The following is a 19930-nucleotide window of genomic DNA, read 5'->3' on the forward strand; positions in this document are numbered from 1 at the left end:
AGGTGTTATTAGAAGAGGTTCTTATTAACCACTTGGGTACAGTGTCCTAATGAGAAGCCTGATTAGTCACTCCCCACACCTGCGCATGAGACCCTGCTCTGTCTTGCCCAGCGTAGTGAAATAAAAATATGGATATGACTCATGCAGAAAGTGAACTTTATTAGCTGACGCCCATTTCTGACAAAACGAAACTTTAGAAGACATGCGGAAACGCAAACACATCGGCTCCACACAGCCGGTACAGCGACAGGTCCAGCAGACATGACCTGTGCGCTTTTCCTTTACGCACCACACACGAACAGCTCGCGACACCGCCAGCTCAGGTAGGACTGCTAACATGTTTGCTTTGTAGATATGGAGGCGACAACGTCAGACTTTACGTTATGACAAAATTAGCAATAAACTAATCCTATTAGCTGGAGGAGCTATCTGACCTCGCTGTCACGGGACACCTCTGAGTAAGTCTGGCTCAAACTGGGTTTAAACCCCGTGTCCTTTTGAGTGACAGCTGTCATTGCACCTGCACCTGCACAGTTTATTGGTTTTCTGGAAAGTGTGCCAGAGAGCAGACAGACACAGCTAATGCTCATGCTAGCTAACGTCACTGTTACGCAGCGCGAGCGAGTTTAGCTAGTTAGCTAGCGCGCTGCTAAAACGTAGCGAGGACATTTATTTAGTAAGAGCTGTAACTACAGTCTTAAATGTGTTGCTATACAACAGTAATAATGGCTGCTGTGTGTTTATTTAGGCTGTATTCTCAGTTTAGCTGTTGTTGTGAGGGTTAAATGATGGTATATAAACAGGTAGTGACGTTATTTCCGAAGGAAGCATGTGATTGGCTGACCTGTGGAGCCAAAGATCTTTTCACAAACAAGAGGAATCACTCGGTACATGAAAAACGTCGACCCACGTTCCAGTCTGTAGTTTTTCCTTGTTATTTTTATTTTACCTCAGATCATAAGTGATTTACATTATACTTCTTTTACAGTGCTGTGTTACAAGTATTCCAGATTTAAAATAGCGCAGATTACTGTATAATTAAGTACACTGACAAGCCTATTTCCTGTTTTTTTTGTGCATTTTCCCTGCATATCAATAATAGCACAGTAACATAGACCTGAAAATATGTTTACACACACACACACACACACACACATAAAAAGTGCAAAAGAAAGATTGGAGTCATACAATTTAAGTATTTAAGTATGCACAGAATAAAATGTGACTGATTTTTTTCACTGGCTCTGTTGGACATGACAAAACAGATTCACAAAAACACTTTTGGACAAAGTGCAAACAAACAAACTTAATCACACTCAAACACTGCTATGGGTTTAAATGCTCGAGCTATTTAATGCCTCAGGGTGTAGCCAGAAAGCCAAAGTGTTTCAATGAAAAAGGGAGCACAGCAGCGTTTAACTAAAGTCTAACTGAACCCCCTTTCCTTGTTTTCACAAATGATTTTTAATAAGCAGTGATCATATTAAGACACGTCATGCTATAACATCAAAACCAATCACATATATAAATAACTCTGCAGCTCAGAATTGTAACTCATATTTTATGTTCACTGCATGTGTTGGCACTGCTTGTGTGTGTGTGTGTGTGTGTGTGTGTGTTCAGAGTGTGAATGAATGATACCCTATCCCCTCCTTTATTATCTATTTATTACTTTTATGATGAGTTCTGTTTTAGTCTGTTCATTGAATTTTGTTGTATTTATTTCCCATGACAATAAAAAAGGAATTAAATGTATGATCAGCTTTTACTAGTAGCTGCAAACTTAGGCGTGTCCACCAAATAGAAAAGTAGTAAAGATAAGAGGGCATCCTGTCAAGCCCATCTGTCCTTTGCACCCTTGGAAAGGTAATTATTTGGTGCCACCACATGTCTTAAATATTCTATAAATAGGCAAGTTTATTTTTTCTACATAAGAGCTCTTCTTTTAAGTAGTTTTGGTCCATTTTATCTCCCTAAAGCCTCAGGCTAGTGCAATATTCTTTGAGGAACTCAGTGTATTATAGTGCGCAGCGAGACCTCTTAGTTTTTCCACCTCTTTGGCTGCAGTGACTTGGTTATTGGCTGTGAGTTAGCGGGACTGAAGTGGGCTTGCATTGCCTCACTGCTGCATGATTATTCCTATTTCAATCACTCAGCCTTACTAAGTGTTTATTGGTCAGTGTGTTGGGCAACACTGCTCAAAGTCCATGTCGGTGATAGAAACAGCTTTGTTGCGGGCGGTTGTTATGCACAGCTGAAAACTGTCATGAGGCCTCATGAGAGGGGAAATTGAAAGTGAAAGGAATCTTCCTCAGGGTGGGACCTCAAGGCACACTACAGTTCAGCCTTGTTTCTTTCTCTGCAGAGATAACTGAAGTGTGAAGATGAAGTGTCCTGGTTGTGGCCGTGATATTTTGGAGAATGATGCCAATTTCTGCAGCAAGTGTGGCCACAGGCTGTGTGTCCAACCTGCAAACACACAGGGTGAGTAGAGATGTGGTTTAATATTACATATTTGCATACAGGGTTTCATAAATGATGTTCACACAGTGTATAAAAGAATGCTGTTTTTGATACAGCTATCAGAATATAATTTGTGAGACATCTGGGGTGTACTGTGCATTGAAGAACAGTGGTTCTCAACCTTTTTTGTGTGTGTGTGTGTGTGTGTGTGTGTGTGTGTGTGTGTGTGTGTGTGTGTGTCAAGGACCCCTAAATTAATAAGGTTTCATTTCAGGGACCTGCACCTGAAAAGGTTTTGGCTGTTAGATCTGATTAAGACCAGAATTCTACAGTTGATTTGAGGTGTTAACTGTGGAGGAAGTGAAACTTACCAACAGAGTCACTGGTATCACTCCTACTCACAGTGGGTACTCCTCATTTTTTGGGAATCCCCTGGAACTTCTTCAAGGACCCCTGGGTGTCCTCAGACCCCTGGTTGGGCACCACAGCAACAGAGGACTACCCTATCAATGCCATTAACTGCTAAAAAAAAAAAAACACAATTAAATATCACTTTCTCCCTAAATGATAAATTTAACAACTTGTGTGAAAGGAAAGAATGATGAAAATTATGTTCAACTGTTCAAAACCTTTTTTTCTGTAGATTATGATGACAGTATACATTTTGTTACTTACATAGAACATGCAAAAAATTAGAAAGTGCTTAACATAAAAAATGAAACAAGTTTGCAGCCAGATGTTCATGTTATTCTCCTACTGTACCTCAAGATGGCAGCATCTCTGCATCATCTGTCCACATGTTCGCAGACAGCAGGACAGGTTGTAGTTACACAAATGGCAAGATTACATTTGAGAACAAGGTCAATATTGTGATCTATAAAGGGCAATGGGGAAAATGCAGACTTGAACCACGTGGCTAGGGTTGTAGTGGTAAGAGATTTTCACAGTATGATAACTGTCTCAGAAAATATCATGCTGTCACAGTATGTGATATTACACTATTATTATCAGTATTACTATTGTTATTATCAGTTACAATGATCCGTAAAGGAATGAAAATAGAAGGGTTTATTTGGTTGAACAAACACTACCAAGTGCAGGCAGGTGTGACAAAATGCTGTAAAGTACGAATGCTTTGTCTTTGGGTGCAGTCTGATTTGTACACCACATGTCTTTATTCCAGACACTGGAGATCAGCCTAAATCCTTGGTAGCAGACTCAGAAAGTGCATCTGAGAAATCAGTGTCACAGGAAAACGACCCACCTGCGGACGGCAAAGACCCCAATAAATCCACCAAACGACCGAACGATGAGACCACCAGCAACCTAAGGAAAAAGGTTAGTGTAGCTATCAGTGTGTGGCCTCGCTTTTCAATTTTCTGTCTCTATATATGAGTCTAAGTGCAGCTGCTTTTGGTGTACAGTGACTTTATGATTGTCAAGCAAATGTTATGGCAACTTTAAACTTATCTTAAGTTTGCAAAGAGTTATTCTTCAAGGCTGAATGCTATCATCCATTCTGATATTTGGTATTGTTCCGACTGGCTCATGGGCCGCAACAAAGGATGGCGATGTACACTAAACTTAGCAATAATAAATAGAATTTATCAAAGTGATTGAACGATTGTTCCCCACAATTGAACGAGTATAAACGCAGGAATTCGGGGCGTCGGTGGCTTAGTGGTAGAGCAGGTGCCCCATGTACAAGGCTGTTGCCGCAGCGGCTCGGGTTCGACTTCAGCCTGTGGCCCTTTGCTGCATGTCTCTCCCTCTCTCTCTCCCCCCTTTCACACTTGTCTGTCCTATCAAATAAAGGCTAAAAAAAAATTCAAATTTGGAAACTTGGGCAAGATCCACCAGGCACAACATCACCGACAAACAGACCTGATGTCACAGGAACATAGCAGCGCACACAGTAAACCATAAGTAGAATGACCTTTTAACCTTTCACTCTGTATTTAGAATATGGCATGGTTTCATTTAAAAGTACAGCAGGATTTGTAAAACGTATCTTCTTCCTTCTGGCTTTAATAGAAAAAAAAGAGGAAGAGGAACAAAAAGAAGAAAGATGGCAACTTGTCAGCAGACCAAGAGCTGTCCCTTCTCTCCCTCGGAGACAACCAGGGGAAGAAGACGCAGGATGGAAAAGACTCCTCTGACAGTGAAAGCTCAGATAATGCCATGGATGACGCACCAGATTCACTCCACGACGGGCCCTCCTCACTAGAGAACCAGCCTGGTTCTGTAGCCGCTAACATTCCTGCTGCGCCACCTGAAGACGCACAAGTTGTTAAGAGTGAAAAGGCTGCTGCCACAGAAGAAGCAGTGACTGCGATGCAGTCTGAGGAAGCTCCAGGTGACCCAGGTGAGGGAGAAAGCAATACACCAAGATCAACTCAGGATCAGACAATCGAGACAGCTGACACTCCGACTCCCATCTCAGAGGATGGCAAGAGTACGACTTCTCAGGCAGGTTCAGGCAAAGGGACAAATCCCATTAACCCTAAAGATCAAAAGACTGACACGAAAAACGTAAAGAACAAGAAAGACATGGCACAACAGCCTTCATTGGACCAGAATGCCAACATGGAGACAAGTGTGAAACAGACGGAACAAAGCAAACAGAAGGGGAAGAGCCAGCAGGAGCAGACACAGAAGCAGACGGCAGCAGCTAGCCCTCAAAAATCATCAAAGGTAACACAAACTAAAATGTATAAACAGTTTTAACAGGTGCCTGTACTTTATTCTTTTAGTAAAGAAAGTACATCTGTTAATTTTCACGAGTTTAACATGTATATTTAACATGTATGGTTAATGCTGCTTGTGCAGGCTGACAGCAAAGGCTCCACTGGGGACCAGGAGAGGAAAGCAGGAGAAAGCAACAAGAAAGACACGGCCAAACAATCCACGCTGGACCAGAATGCCAACATGGAGACAAATGTAAAACAGAAGGAACAAAGCAAACAGAAAGGAAAGAGCCAGCAGGAGCAGAAACAGAAGCAGCCTGCAGCAGCTAGCCCTCAAAAATCATCAAAGGTAATGCTGACTAAAATGTCCGAAAAGTTCTGACAGAAGCCTGCACTTTATTCTTTTAGTGGAGAAAGCACGCAAGCTCAGTTTCATTGTTAAGATGCATGTTTAATGCTGCTTGTGCAGGCTGACAGCAAAGGCTCCACTGGGGACCAGGAGAGGAAAGCAGAAGAAAGCAACAAGAAAGACACGGCCAAGCAACCTGCGTCGGACCAGAATGCCAAAATGGAGACAAATGTAAAACAGAAAGGACAAAGCAAACAGAAGGGAAAGAGCCAGCTGGAGCAGGAACAGAAGCAGACCGCACCAGCACAACAGAAGATGGTTTTTGGCCCTCAGTTATCATCAAAGGTAATACTTACTAAGATATATGAATTTATTCTTTTAGTAGATTAAGATGCATATTTAATGGATAATGGTTAATGCTGCTTGTACAGGCTGACAGCACAGGCTCCAGTGTGGACCCGGTGGAGACAGGAGGGGACATGGAGGTTCAGCAGTCTGGGGGCGAGGAGGACTCAACCGCAGCACAAACATCAGATGATGAATCGGGAAGTAAAGACGGCAATAAAGATAACGCAGAATCCAGTACCCCAGCTGGCCAACCACCCAAAACGTTAGGAAGCTCCCTCAGTTTGTTGTACACATTTGCTTTGGATCACAGCCATGTGGTATATTTGCTATATCTGTATGCATTTGTTTTTGTTTTTTAGGTTGACCAGGAACAACACCATCGCCGCACGTGACAGACTCACAATTTACTTCCACGCAGTTCTCTCAAAGGATTTTAAGTTTGCTCCAAATGAAGATCGTATCTTCATCAGGGCTGGCAACCCCATTGGGAATTGGAAGGAAGATACAGTTGAGCTGTTTGTGAGCAGGTACGTAATCGTGAAACAATTGCCAGTTAAGGCTCAGATGGTAGTTTACTCTATAGGCAAATCAAATAATTCTCCAAACTTTCTTTGGGCAAGAAGAAAATGTTTGAGTTCTCTTTTTTTTCCTTACATTTTTAAACATACACTTTTTCTCCACGCAATCACTGTACACACACATACAATGTACAACACATATGATGCTTGTTGTGTGTTGATAAACTGGCTTTAACACATCTGTGATCCTCAACTTGGGGTTCAGCTGCCTCCCCTAGTGGCAGATGGAGGGATAACTTGGGCTTTTGATGAGTTCATTGACAAACTGGGGAGTTATTAAAGGAAACGTGTGTGAGATTTAGGGGGATTTAGTGGCATCTAGTGGTGGAGATTGCAGATTACAACTACCTGAAACTTATTCTGGTTAGAATTCTGTTAGTGTTCTTTGTTCGAGAGATTTTTACCATGAGCTGTATTATCTGCAGAGGTCTCCTCCTCTGCATAACAAATGGACCTGGTGATTTAAATTGGTAGAAATGCTGAATAAAGCAGTTTTGCGTTACAAATCATTGTTTCTCAGATGCTCTTTGGTATATTGGAGACGGGCTGTTGGCCCAGCACCTGCTAATGTGTGCTCATCTACTCTGATACCGTTCAGATCCACGTTTAGGAAGTTTTTACCAGGAGCCAAATTTTCTGCAGAGATCTCTTCCTCCTCTAAACAAGCGGACCTGGTGATTTAAACCAGTAAAAACACTAAAATAAAGCAGTTTCATGTTAAAAAAAAATCAGTGTTTTTCCGGTGCTCTCGTTATGGAGCGGCTTCTGACTACAGTAGCCAACGCAAAAACACTAATGGCTCTATCTAGAGCCAGTGTTTGGTTCATCCGGGACCATTGTAACATGGCAATGCAACTTGAAGATCTCTGTAGACAAGGACCTGCTCCCTATGTAGACATAAATGGCTCATTCTAAGGTAACAAAAATTTGACAGTTCTTATTATCAGACGATTATACACTAAAGAAAACATTCTTACTATAATATATTTCATTTCTGACAGTATGTCCTGTTAAATCCTACACACTGAATCTTTAATGTCCTATCTGACTGACTAAACAACATGTACATTTGACTTTCTTTCCCTTTTCACGCAGGGATCTTGGAGAACACGGCTTTCTGGTGGAGGGCAGTCTGCTGACACTCAAAAGTAAAGCTGTATCTGTGTCGATACCGTACAAATACATTGTCTATAACAAAAAAAAGGGCAAATATGATTATGAGTTCATATACAAGCTGGATGCTTCACAACACCCAACTAACAGATGCTTGTTTGTGAAGTCCCACCTCCTCAATGAAGAAGGTAAATGCAGCCATCTCTGAGGCCATTTGCAATTACATAACTTCCTGCATGGTAGCAACCATATTCTGATCATTATTCTGAAATCTCATATTAGTTATGTTTTCATTTTGTAAAAGGGGACTGGCATCAGTATGATGACATCATCTGTGCCGAGCCATCCAAGAACATGCTCAAACGCATCAAAGAAAAGATCTGGCCTGATCAAAGGAGGGATCTGATTCAAGGCAGAGAGATCGCAGGGAAAGTGATGCTGGAGACCATATTTGATCTTCTCAGGACCTGGACCGCCACAAATTTCAAAAGTTTCCTCATCCAGCTGGACCAGTTCTTTCAGATTTATGGCGACCCTTTTGTGTATGAGGACACCCATAAGAAATGGACCTCCTTAGACTATGGGAAAGAGGATGTAAGTTTGTAACTTTGTAAACGTCACACAGAAGTAGTAGAAACACCATCTCTAATGACTACTGTTTCTTTGGTTTCATATCTTAGGTGAGGAGGATGATAAAGGAATTCATGCTGATGAACGTGATTCCTCAGTTGGTGAAAGATGGAGATGGCAAGATGCTCTTTATCCAGGATTCCATGAGAGCTGCTGTTATCATGCTCTATGTATGCAAACACCATGGTATCAGACTGAATGAAGGTGAACTCCATCGGCTCTGCACTGCACTGTGCCTGCCCAGCCTAAACAAAGATGAGTTCCTTCAGTACTGGGCAGATTTTACACAAGATGTCTCTATTCTTAAAAAGTAGGTACCTAAGCTACTCATGAATAACCTACTGTTTTATTTGCTTTAATAAGTCATTTTCTTTTCAGATGCTCATCAAATTTTCTTTGTTGCAGTCTGACAGTTCACTTGGCGTCTCTGATAAACGCTGTAAAAACAACAGGAATGCCCCGATGGATTCTGGTCCTACCGCTCCTCCACCTGCTCAGAGGCAACGTAAAGCCCTTTGAAATGCTGTCCTTTGGAAACTTAAAGTACGGCCTATCCTGGGCAGGTTTGCAAGGCCTGGAAATGAACACCTCAGCACACATGAGCAGTCAAGAGAGGAAGTAAGAGTCCCCCTACCTTTGCCAAAGTACAGCTTACACAAAGATCTTCCATTAGATGGATATTACATATGTTCACTTGCTCTTCTGTCTCTTCTGTTCTTCAGGGCACTGGTGAATCTGATGAAAAGCCACAGTCACTTGATGAACGTGGACGCACTTTTGGTGCGATCCTGTTCGTACTTGATGCCACTTGACGAACTTATGGAGTGTATCATCAACATCAACACTGAGCTTTTGGACATACTTCAAGTTTTCACTTATAAGACTCCTGCGGATATTACAAGCAGTAATGTCCAGGTGAAGTGGAAACAGTAGTTGAAAATAATACATTTCATGCATATAGTACAGAACATTAAACAAATTAATGCTCTTGAATCTTGCTTCACAGACAGTGTCTGCCATTCTCTCACATATCCAAGAAAACCTCATTGAAGAAAAATACAGGTAATTTGAGTTAGACACGTTTATCATAAATTAATTGTAAGTGCTATATCATAGGCAACTGGACTTGCTTGTGTTTCTTGAAGACATTGCGCCTCTCATCCAAGAAGCTGAATTGAAGAAGTTTCTTGGATGAGAGGCGAAACGTCTTCAAGAAACACAAGCAAGTCCAGTTGCCTACGATATAGCGCTTACGATTACCATGACCTGGATGACTGAGAATCTTCACCGACATCAATACTTCACTGGCAAACCGTCATTTCTACATCAGTTACTCACTGCCTGTTACCTTAAATATTCTCTCATGCCTCAACGTTTAATGAGAAATCCAAAAAAACACGAACATTCTTCATGAATTGAGGTAAACGGGGACTGCGTTTAAGTATTTTATGTTGTACGTTTGAGTGAAAATGCATGTGTTTGGGAAGTACTGAGCATACAACTTGATAAATGAGACTTGGATTATATTGCACGAGTTGTATGAGAGTTTGTAAACGGATGTTTTGATATAATTTTGCTGCTGACAAATTGTGGTCCCCAATGACGTTAATTCATGAAGAATGTTCGCCTTTGTTGGATTCTTCGTTCACAGTGGAGGCATGCAAGAAAAACAAAGTTTTCTTAATGAATTCAAGGTAGCATTTTGTGGATGACATATACTTTTAATCCTCCATTCTCTCTTGTTTTATTGTAGTCCTTTTACCGAGGTTTATAGGAGAGAATGCCTTGCAACAGCAGTGAGACTGTTAGAGATGCTCTGCAAAGGAGTCAAACCGGCATCCTATACCCAGAACTTCCCTGATATTCCTGTAGCGTGCATGAATCTGGTTGCATCAGTGTCAGACTTTATTCACTCTAAAAAGCAACAGGTATGTAAAGTGAATCTTGTAAGGCAAGCTGTTGGTATTTCAGACAGAATTTTCAAATACTGAACTAAAAATTCTCACTTAGGAGACTCCAGAAGGGGAAAGAGAAGAACGAAATGCAAAAGACTTGGTGATCTCTCAGGCGATGGTCATTATGAGAGACTGGATCAGTGTGTCCTTCAGACAGAGTCTGCTCAAAAAGGGTTGGTCATCCATGTTACGAGATGAGACCAAAGCAGAAATTGAGGTGAGCAGCTTTGTTACGTTTGGAAATACAACACAAAATGTACATACAGATGCTCATTGGTAAAGAAAGCTGGAAAATGGTTAATTTGGTGATTGCCTTTTACAGATTTGGAACAACATCATTTCTGTGCAATTCAAAGATGAAGACTGCACAAAAAAATGGAGACAGACATTCATAATGGATTTTGAGGGCAAGTACAGACAGGTATGTGATACATCTGTTGCAGACCCCTGTTCTGTTTTGTTTTAACTACAACATGTTAGACATATCTCATGTGTCTGTCTGGTTTTAGGAGTCTGCTGTGGATCAAATTGAATTCTACTGCACAAAGATAGAGGAACTCAGTGAATCCCATCCACACATTGCTGCTAGTATTGAGAGGTGTGCTCTTGAGGCCGTTACATCTTTGTGCCAGGTATGAAGTGTTCTCATTCACTTTTGAACTATGCAAAACATGTAAATACATTTACATGTATTGATGGCATAGGTTATAACAGCCCTAGCCATATTTAAGAACTATAACAACTGTATACTAGATTCTCTGCAACTATTTAAAATACACACAATAATGTTTATGGCTGTTTTACCTCACTGCAGACTAAGTCTGAGGGAAGGCTGTTTGAGAGGATCGAGATAAACTGGAAGTTTGGGAAACTCATCTCAGCGATTATCCAAAAATCCTGGCCGAAGGATCGTCAAGGAAATTTCCAGGAAGATGAAGAATTGGTCCTTCAGCACCTCCTCTCCTGGACTGCCGCCAAAGACATTTTCCAACTGCATGGTATGTCCTTGGGAAAGGTTAGGAAGGTAGAAAACCAGGCCTCAGTTTATGACTTCATGGCAGAAGCAGAAGAATTGTAATTATTGATGTGGTTTTGGATAAAAAACACTGACATGTAATTTCTGTCATCGCAGGCGCAGACGAAAAGCTGATTGAGAAGCTCTCTCAAGATGCCAGGGACAGAATTGCTATAGCCATATCATCATTCACAGCCATCAACAATCAACTGGTCCACGGAGGCATTAAGATCAGCCTGCTCAATATCATTTTGGACAAGAGAAATGCCTTCTTAGATCTGCTGAAGATTGGTAATAACAGTCTGCTTGTTATTACATATTTCCAAAGAAATTTGTTCAACATTTAATAATGAATAACCCCAGAATGTGTGCATTTCATATTATGACGTGCACTGGCCTATTCGAAATATTGACTTGTGTGTGTGATTTGAAATTAACAGATTGCCTCTCTGAGAAAGAACAATACAAGGATAATGCCAAAATGAGGAGGCTGTTACAGTGCAGAGAGGATGAAGTGAAAGCTGTGTACCATGAGAAGGAGCTTGTGGACGTCTTCTTAACAATGAGCCACAAACTTGAGGAACACATGACAGGTATTGTGGATAATCCATCAGTTTGTTTTGATCAGGCAATTAAACGCCTGCATACATAATTTAACACATGCTTTATTTTTATGACAGTTGACGTTGCCGACATGGAAGAGAGACAGCAGGTCAACGTCGAGATTAAACCCCTGAACTGTTTCATGGAGGTTCATCCATTTGACCGAGTTCCTTCACCCATGGCTGGTATTGTCACCTACTTTGATCTGAGTGAAGATACCAGACACATGGCAGAGATCCTGTTCACCTTCAGAGACAGCTATATATTCAAAGTGTGTTGGGAGAAACAAGCCAAATGCGTGGCCACTGAAGAAATGGAAGATGAGAACCCTGACCAACATGAAGTAGTGGACATTATGGCAACACCAGAAATGATACATGATAACATTTTCGAGCCTTGCTTTGCTGATTACAAAGACATCTACACTTGTCTGAAGAATGGCAGCATAAGGCTTGAGGAGGTAAATCAGCTCTTCAGAGATTACAAGGGCAAGTACGATGAGCTTGCACAGGACCTGGACATCATGTGCAGAGTTGATAAATCCATCGACAAACAGTGGATCTACAGCAGGGTTCAACAGATCGAGCAGTATCACGAACTTCATCTAGCTGTGGCTTCAGCTCAGATTATCATGATGGTCAAAGAGACTCTTCGCCTTCAAGGGGACTTCAGGGTTCTGGAGACACTCACAGAAGCTGTAAGTGGCAGTGTTTTAAACCAAGTATATTGCATCCAGGAACATTGCACATTATGTGAAAACTCATCAGGCTGAAAAGCTCCCTGTGCGTACCATAGGTGCATTAAGTTACTGCATTGTGTTGAACTTTTGACTCCCTTCTCCTTTCAGAATCATGCTGACTTTCAGAGAGAGCAGCTCAACCGGATTGACAATGACTTGATGCAGGCAAAGATGGTCCTGGTTGACATCACCGAACCTCGCAGACTGTGCCTACAGGAGCTGGGACTCAGAGGACACTTTGTAAAATGGGTAAAAGATGCACTTGAAGGTAAGAATAGTTATCTGCTGTAGTCACAGTAGTACTTTATTTAAAGGCTCACTCAGACAACTTACTAATTCTATTTTTATTTTTGTTAAAGATATCAATGAGTTGAAGGTGTTCGTTGACCTGGCTTCCATCTCGGCGGGAGAGAATGACATGGACGTGGATCGTGTCGCTTGCTTCCATGATGCTGTCCTCGGCTACTCTTCAATGCTATATGAGCTCAAACCAGACTCTGGTTTTCCTGTCTTCAAAGAGGTGCTCAAGAAGCTCTGGAGAGCTTTGGAGAATGACAACAATCTACCAAAAAAACTGGTAAGAGGACACCTTGCTTATACTTATACTAAAAACACTAAAGCTTACAACCTCAAACTTCCAAACAACCAGGATGCTTGGGTTGACCCTGACAGTATGAAATAGAAAATGAATATTTAAATCACAGTTAATAATCATCTTTTTATTAGCGGGACAGTGCACGCCATTTGGAATGGCTGAAAACCGTGAAGGACAGTCATGGGTCAGTGGAGCTGTCATCTCTCTCTTTAGCATCAGCCATCAACAATAAGGGGATCTACCTGATCAGTGCACAAAATGTGAAAAAGGTAAATAACAACATCCAACATGATGGCATCCCTATATCCAGGCAGCACAGAGGTTGTCTCTGAGAACAGAGTTCTTACAGTGAAAGTGTATTTCTGTTTCTCAATCCAGCTGAACCTTGACACCGCCCTGAAGCTGCAGATTCCAGAGGAGCATGATGAAGGTCAGCAGATGCGTGGCTATTCTCTGGAGGACCTGCGGGAGCTGCAGAACAAGCTCATGCTCATGTCTGGGAAAGGGGATCAAGGGCAGAATGAAGTTGATCACTTTGCAGAGGTATACTGAAATGTTTCCCTTTTATACAATTAACATAGGTTGCTTCGTTTAGCAAAGAATCCAAAATGCTACTCCTAATTCTACCAGTGCATCTACTACTACTACTACTACTACTACTACTACTCTGTATGTACTATGTAAACCTTGACAAAAACCACAGAGATAAAAGTAATTAAAATAACAATAAAATACCAAAATAAAAGGAATAACAATTTATGGTGAAAAAGTATTTTCTATCACATTTGAAAGGTAGAGAACTAATATCCATTATCATTAACAGTGATGAGTGTACTTAATGCATGAAATGCAATGAATATGGACTCATCCTCAATAGCTCAGTGTTTGACAGCTAAAGGATACACAGTATGCCTCTTGATTACACCGTACATACAAAAAAGGATTCATAGTTGCATCTGACTGTTTATTTTTCAGGTTTTTGCCAGTGTTCAAAGGCTAGCTGAGGCATTCATTGCCCTCTACAATGCTGGGAATCCTCTGTTCAGACACTGGGAAGCACAAATCCACTGCTGTTTAAGCAGCGAAGAACCCAGTATTATGATGGACTTCAACCTAGACAGTGTTGTTGGTGTTGTCATTGCGGAGGGCAGCATAGAGGAGCAGCTTCCTGACCTTTGCAGGAAAATGGAGAAATGCCTGGACTATTGGATGAATTTTGTGGACAAACAGAGGTCCCAGCATTACTATCTGAACTACTATACGGCTGAACAGATTGTCTACCTCTGCAGCAAGCTGACTCAGCGAAATGTGATCAATGTGGAGGACCAAGTTCTCATGATGCTCTCCTTTGTCAAGCCAAATTGCACAGCCTCAGACTTGAGGCAGGTCTGGCATGCACTCCAGTATGAGATCCTCACTAAACCACAAGAGCAAAATGAAGACATTGAGTTTCAGACTTTTGTTACGGTGCCAAGAAGTGAGCTTGGAGGTGCAGACTTCGACAGTGAGTTGGACTCTCTGCAAAGTCTTGTGGAACAAGCAAATGGTTTGCAGAAATTTGATCTGATATGGAATGCCTATATGAAAGACATGAAGAACTATCTTCCCCACATCCTCGATATAAGAAGTCTTGGAAGACTGCTGGAAATACTGGCCAACAAAGAAGATGAGAGTGACAGAGGCGAAAGCGAAGAGGACATTTCTGATGACAACACTGGGGATTTCATACAGAGGAAGCTACCTCAAGGCCTGGCCATAGGAAATCCAAACCTCATTGTTTGCCCGCACGATGAGGTCTTGACATCTTGCATCTCCATTTACATGAGTAGCAAAGACGAGACACTTCCCACCTATGACGAAGTCCTCCTGTGCAACTCATCAACACCATACGAACAAGTGGAGCTATTCCTCAGACGCTGTCTGAGCACAGGCTACAGGGGGCAGAAGATATACTCTCTACTGTATGGAGATCTGCTCTCTTATGATGTGAGCTCCAAAGTTGAGAACTTTTTTCAGCGAATGAAAATGCGGAGCAGGAAAGACTACAGACTTGTTATCATCTGCAGCTCGGAAAGAGAACATGCCTACCTTCCTTCAGCCTTCAGCCAGTACAGATTGCACATGGTCCCACAGGAGCCACTGGCGAGGATCCAGAGGTACCTTCACAACCACTATGTTGTCCCAGCAGATCAAGACAGTGCAGGAGCTGTATTCAAAGACCGACTGTGCGTTGGTGTCATCTCATCCAAAAGGGCTGGTGTTGGTTAGTATTTATATACAGTACTCGAATATCTGAAATTGATTAATATTTCACTCCTAAAATGATTGATATGAATGATAATAACCTTTTTTAATTTGCAGGTAAATCTCTCTACATCAAGAGGCTGTATGAAAAACTGAAGCACTCAACCAAAAAGCCGTCAATGATGAAATGCATCCCCTTGATCGAACCAAATGTTGATGAGAATGTTATCGTCCAGTCTCTGTTGAACACCCCCAAGAGGAAAGAACTCATGATGTTCCACTTTGACATCACATCATCGGTAATAATGAGTCTCAAGTTAATGCTTAGCTTAAGGCAATATAGCCTTATTATTAGGATTTGTCTTGACAGCTTGCATATGGTGTTAATAGACTGTTTTATATGATTGAAAAGGTGCAGAGAGGTCTCCATGAGTTTCTTTTCAAGTTGCTGATTCTGCGTTATTTGATGGACTCTGAGGGAAAGACATGGAAGTGCAGTGACAAGCACTTGTATGTCATTGAAATTTTAGAGCCAACTATCATGTCAACCAGAAATACTCCACGACAGGTATGAGTTTACAAGTTAGTTTGGCACTGATGCTGATCATTTGTAATTGGATTTTAAACTGTTGCTAACTCTGTTGTTTTTATATTTGTTTTCTGCATAGGCTCAAAATGTGAACAGCACGTTCACAGAAGTGTTTCCAAATATTTTCTGCCGACCACCGAAAGAGGTGCTAATGCTAGAGATGAGCAAGCAAGAAAATCCTACCATTGTAAGCACTGATGACCCACTGATGGATGATAAAGAATTCAGGAGTGCAGCCTTTCAGCGGCCATACCAGTATCTTACACGATTTCATAACCACATTGATCTTGATGTGTTCACATATCAGGGGGTTGAAGGGTCTCATGTTGAATGTCTTCAGATGTTTCTCATGTTCTGTGGCATTATGGATCCATCCTGGGCAGAACTGAGAAATTTTGCATGGTTTCTGAACCACCAGTTGCAAGACTGTGAGACATCCGTTTTTTGTGATGCCACTTTCACTGGAGACACGCTTGCTGGATTCAAAACCTTTGTGGTGGACTTCATGATTCTGATGGCAAAGGACTTTGCCACTCCATCACTCAGCATCTCAGACCAGAGTCCTGGCAGGCTGCAGATGGACCTGACTAATGTCCGGGATGAAGACCTGGCTCCTTTCCTGATCAGAAAGAGATGGGAAACAGAACCACATCCATACATCTTCTTTAATGATGACCATGTGTCCATGACCTTCATTGGTTTCCATCTCCAGCCCAATGAACAGAACTTTGTTGATGCCATTGAGCCCACCTCTGGAAGGGTAATAAAAAAGAATGTCATGACAAGGGCGTTGTATGAAGGCCTAAACCTACAGAAAGTACCTTTCAACATCGACTTTGATCGCCTTCCAAGAGGGGAGAAAATAGAGCGAATCTGCAATGTTCTTGGAATCCAGTGGCCTCTTGACCCCGATGAAACATATGAGCTTACAACTGACAACATACTGAAGATGCTGGCAATCCATATGCGGTTCAGGTGTGGCATCCCTGTCATTATCATGGGAGAGACAGGGTGTGGCAAGACGAGACTCATCAAATTCCTTTGTGAGTTGCGGAGGAGTGGAGTGGCTACCGAGAACATGAAACTGGTCAAGGTACATGGAGGGACAACTTCGGAGATGATTTACACCAAAGTCAGAGAAGCAGAAGACATAGCTGCTATTAACAAGCAAGACTACGGATTTGACTCTGTTCTTTTCTTTGATGAGGCCAACACTACTGAGGCCATCAGCAGTATTAAGGAGGTTCTCTGTGACAAGACAGTCAAGGGCGAACCTTTGACACCCAACTGTGGGTTGCAGATTATCGCAGCATGCAACCCTTACCGAAAACACACAGATACGATGATTGAGAGGTTAGAAGCTTCTGGCCTTGGATACAGAGTTCGAGCTGAAGAGACAGATGAAAAGCTTGGGTCTATCCCTCTCCGGCAGTTGGTCTACAGAGTTCAAGCATTACCACCAAGCATGATCCCTCTCGTGTGGGACTTTGGACAGCTCAACGATCACACAGAGAAAATATACATCCAGCAGATTGTACAAAGAGTGGTTGAAAACAGAGCAATTGATCAAAGTTACATCAAGTGGATCACTGATGTCCTCTCAGCTTCACAGAAGTACATGCGGACAAGAAAAGATGAATGTAGCTTTGTCAGCCTGAGAGATGTCGAACGTTGCATGCAGTCTTTTGTTTGGTTCTACAACAACCACGTCATGTTCTTTGCAGAGCTTGAAGACTTTGAGAGTAATCAAAATGCAGAGAAGAGTGAACGGCATCACAGACAACCTGAGGTCAGAGATCCTGTGCTCTGGTCTCTGGTCATGGCCATAGGAGTGTGCTACCATGCCTGTCTGGAAAATAAGGATAAATACAGACAGAAAATCAGCAAAAGCCTACCACCACAATACAGCCCAATGAAGGTGATGCAGGAAATCACACTCATGCAAGATTTACTTCTTAGTGGCGTGCCAATGGGGGATACTATTGCAAGAAACAGTGCCCTCAAAGAGAATGTCTTCATGATGGTTCTCTGCATTGAGCTAAGAATCCCTCTCTTCTTAGTTGGAAAACCTGGAAGTTCCAAATCCCTGTCTAAAACTCTGGTGGCAGATGCAATGCAGGGCCAAGCTGCTCATTCGGACCTCTACAAAAAGCTCAAACAAGTCCATTTGGTGTCCTTCCAGTGTAGCCCTCACTCAACCCCAGAAGGCATCATTAATACGTTCAAGCAATGCGGACGCTTCCAGGAAGGAAAGAACCTGGATGAGTACATTTCAGTTGTGGTTCTTGATGAGATTGGGCTGGCTGAGGACTCTCCAAAGATGCCACTGAAAACTCTTCATCCACTGCTAGAAGAGGGATGCATTGATGATGAGCCACTACCACACAAGAAGGTTGGATTCATTGGCATCTCAAACTGGGCTTTAGACCCTGCAAAGATGAATAGAGGCATTTTTGTCTCCCGTGGTGACCCTGATGAGAGGGAACTCATTGAGAGTGCTAAAGGCATATGCAAATCTGATGCAATGGTTTTGGAGAAGGTCAGGGATTTCTTCCAACCCTTTGCAAGAGCCTACTTGAACATCTGCCGCAAACAAGGCAAAGGCTTTTTTGGCCTTCGTGACTATTACAGCTTGATTAAGATGATTTTTGCAGTGGCAAAAGCTTCTCAAAGACGGCCCACTGCAGAGGAAACCGTGAAGGCTGTGCTGAGAAATTTCAGTGGCAGGGATGAAGTGGACGCAGTTAAGGTCTTTACCAAACGACTGCAGATTGCACCCAACCTGGAGAACATCAGTGCCATTGAGTTTGTGAGAGAAAACATTCAGGCAGTTGGACAAGAAGAAGAATGTAGGTACCTGCTGGTGCTAACAAAAAACTACGCAGCCCTACAGATCCTGCAGCAAGTCTTCTTTTCAGAAAGTGGTCAGCCAGAGATAATCTTTGGATCCAGTTTCCCAAAAGACCAAGAGTATACCCAAATCTGCCGCAACATCAACAGAGTAAAGATCTGCATGGAGACAGGTCAAACAGTTGTGCTGCTAAACTTGCAGAACCTCTATGAAAGTCTCTACGATGCCCTCAACCAATACTATGTCTGCTTGGGAGGACAGAAATATGTTGACCTTGGACTGGGAACCCACCGTGTGAAATGCCGGGTGCACAAAGACTTCCGACTAATTGTCATTGAGGAAAGAGAGGTGGTGTACAAACAGTTCCCAATACCTCTCATCAACAGGCTGGAGAAACACTACCTGGACATCCACACTGTCCTTAAAACTGAGCAGAAGAGGTTGGTGGATGAATTGGAGAAATGGTTGAGGATTTTTGTGTCTCTCAGCAGTCAACACGCAGCAGCAGCAGCTCAGGTTTACAAGTACCAGCCACCAGACGTCTTCATTGGCTACCACTCGGACACTTGTGCTTCTGTGGTACTTCAAGTAATAGAGAAGCAGAAGGACAGTTTGGACATCTCAGATCCTGAGAGGAGAATACTGGATGAGGCTAAACTCATTCTGCTCAGATGCGCCACACCAGACTCAGTTGTGCGGTTGGACTGCACAGGCCTTCCCAAAGTGGAGAGTGAAAACCTGGCCAGGGTCTACTTTGAAGAGCAAAATAACAGCTGCTTGGCGGACTTCATTCTTGCTCACACAAGGCAGGAAGTCCATTGCTACTCCTCCTTCACAGAGGTAACTTTAAGCGTGTGATACAATACTACTTTCAAATATATTCTGAAGCTGTTAGTATTAGGTTTTAAAGCCCTGATTGTAATTTTAAACCATAGGTGACAACATTCTCCAGACTCCTGACAGCATCTGACCTGGAACCTTTGGAGCAAGTGCTGCATAGTGTTGAGCTTCTCTCACTCCAGCAGTTTGACACAGAGCACTCCTTCCTGAAGAAGATCAGGTTTGTTAATATGTGGGGCAATGTATTGTTTTACACTTGATAACAGTTATGGCCCATTAACCTGAAATATGTCGGTATGCTCACACAGTAAACTACAATAAATATTGCAAT

At 42.3% G+C, this 19930-nt stretch overlaps 1 protein-coding gene across 2 annotated transcripts in view; it reads left to right on the top strand.

Annotated features, from left to right (window-relative positions):
• The first annotated feature begins 204 nt into the window (after positions 1–204).
• The window catches only part of LOC117268263 (E3 ubiquitin-protein ligase rnf213-alpha), a 36113-nt gene continuing 16387 nt past the window's right edge, over positions 205–19930 (top strand). For both annotated transcript variants that reach the window (XM_078161700.1, XM_078161701.1), the window contains exons 1-31: positions 205–323; positions 2366–2484; positions 3647–3801; positions 4498–5157; positions 5293–5499; positions 5620–5844; positions 5931–6109; positions 6207–6374; positions 7521–7726; positions 7843–8132; positions 8219–8478; positions 8574–8786; positions 8891–9083; positions 9175–9230; positions 9922–10096; positions 10179–10340; positions 10446–10544; positions 10633–10755; positions 10938–11121; positions 11256–11429; positions 11579–11731; positions 11819–12438; positions 12589–12748; positions 12840–13057; positions 13207–13344; positions 13454–13618; positions 14051–15338; positions 15437–15618; positions 15732–15887; positions 15988–19599; positions 19695–19819. In XM_078161700.1, the coding sequence (XP_078017826.1) occupies positions 2385–2484; positions 3647–3801; positions 4498–5157; positions 5293–5499; positions 5620–5844; positions 5931–6109; positions 6207–6374; positions 7521–7726; positions 7843–8132; positions 8219–8478; positions 8574–8786; positions 8891–9083; positions 9175–9230; positions 9922–10096; positions 10179–10340; positions 10446–10544; positions 10633–10755; positions 10938–11121; positions 11256–11429; positions 11579–11731; positions 11819–12438; positions 12589–12748; positions 12840–13057; positions 13207–13344; positions 13454–13618; positions 14051–15338; positions 15437–15618; positions 15732–15887; positions 15988–19599; positions 19695–19819 (10646 nt within the window). In that variant the 5' untranslated portion in view covers positions 205–323; positions 2366–2384. The remainder of the gene's footprint in view (positions 324–2365; positions 2485–3646; positions 3802–4497; positions 5158–5292; positions 5500–5619; positions 5845–5930; positions 6110–6206; positions 6375–7520; positions 7727–7842; positions 8133–8218; positions 8479–8573; positions 8787–8890; positions 9084–9174; positions 9231–9921; positions 10097–10178; positions 10341–10445; positions 10545–10632; positions 10756–10937; positions 11122–11255; positions 11430–11578; positions 11732–11818; positions 12439–12588; positions 12749–12839; positions 13058–13206; positions 13345–13453; positions 13619–14050; positions 15339–15436; positions 15619–15731; positions 15888–15987; positions 19600–19694; positions 19820–19930) is intronic.

Source organism: Epinephelus lanceolatus, chromosome 18, assembly GCF_041903045.1.
Source record: "Epinephelus lanceolatus isolate andai-2023 chromosome 18, ASM4190304v1, whole genome shotgun sequence".
Taxonomy (NCBI): Eukaryota; Metazoa; Chordata; class Actinopteri; order Perciformes; family Serranidae; genus Epinephelus; species Epinephelus lanceolatus.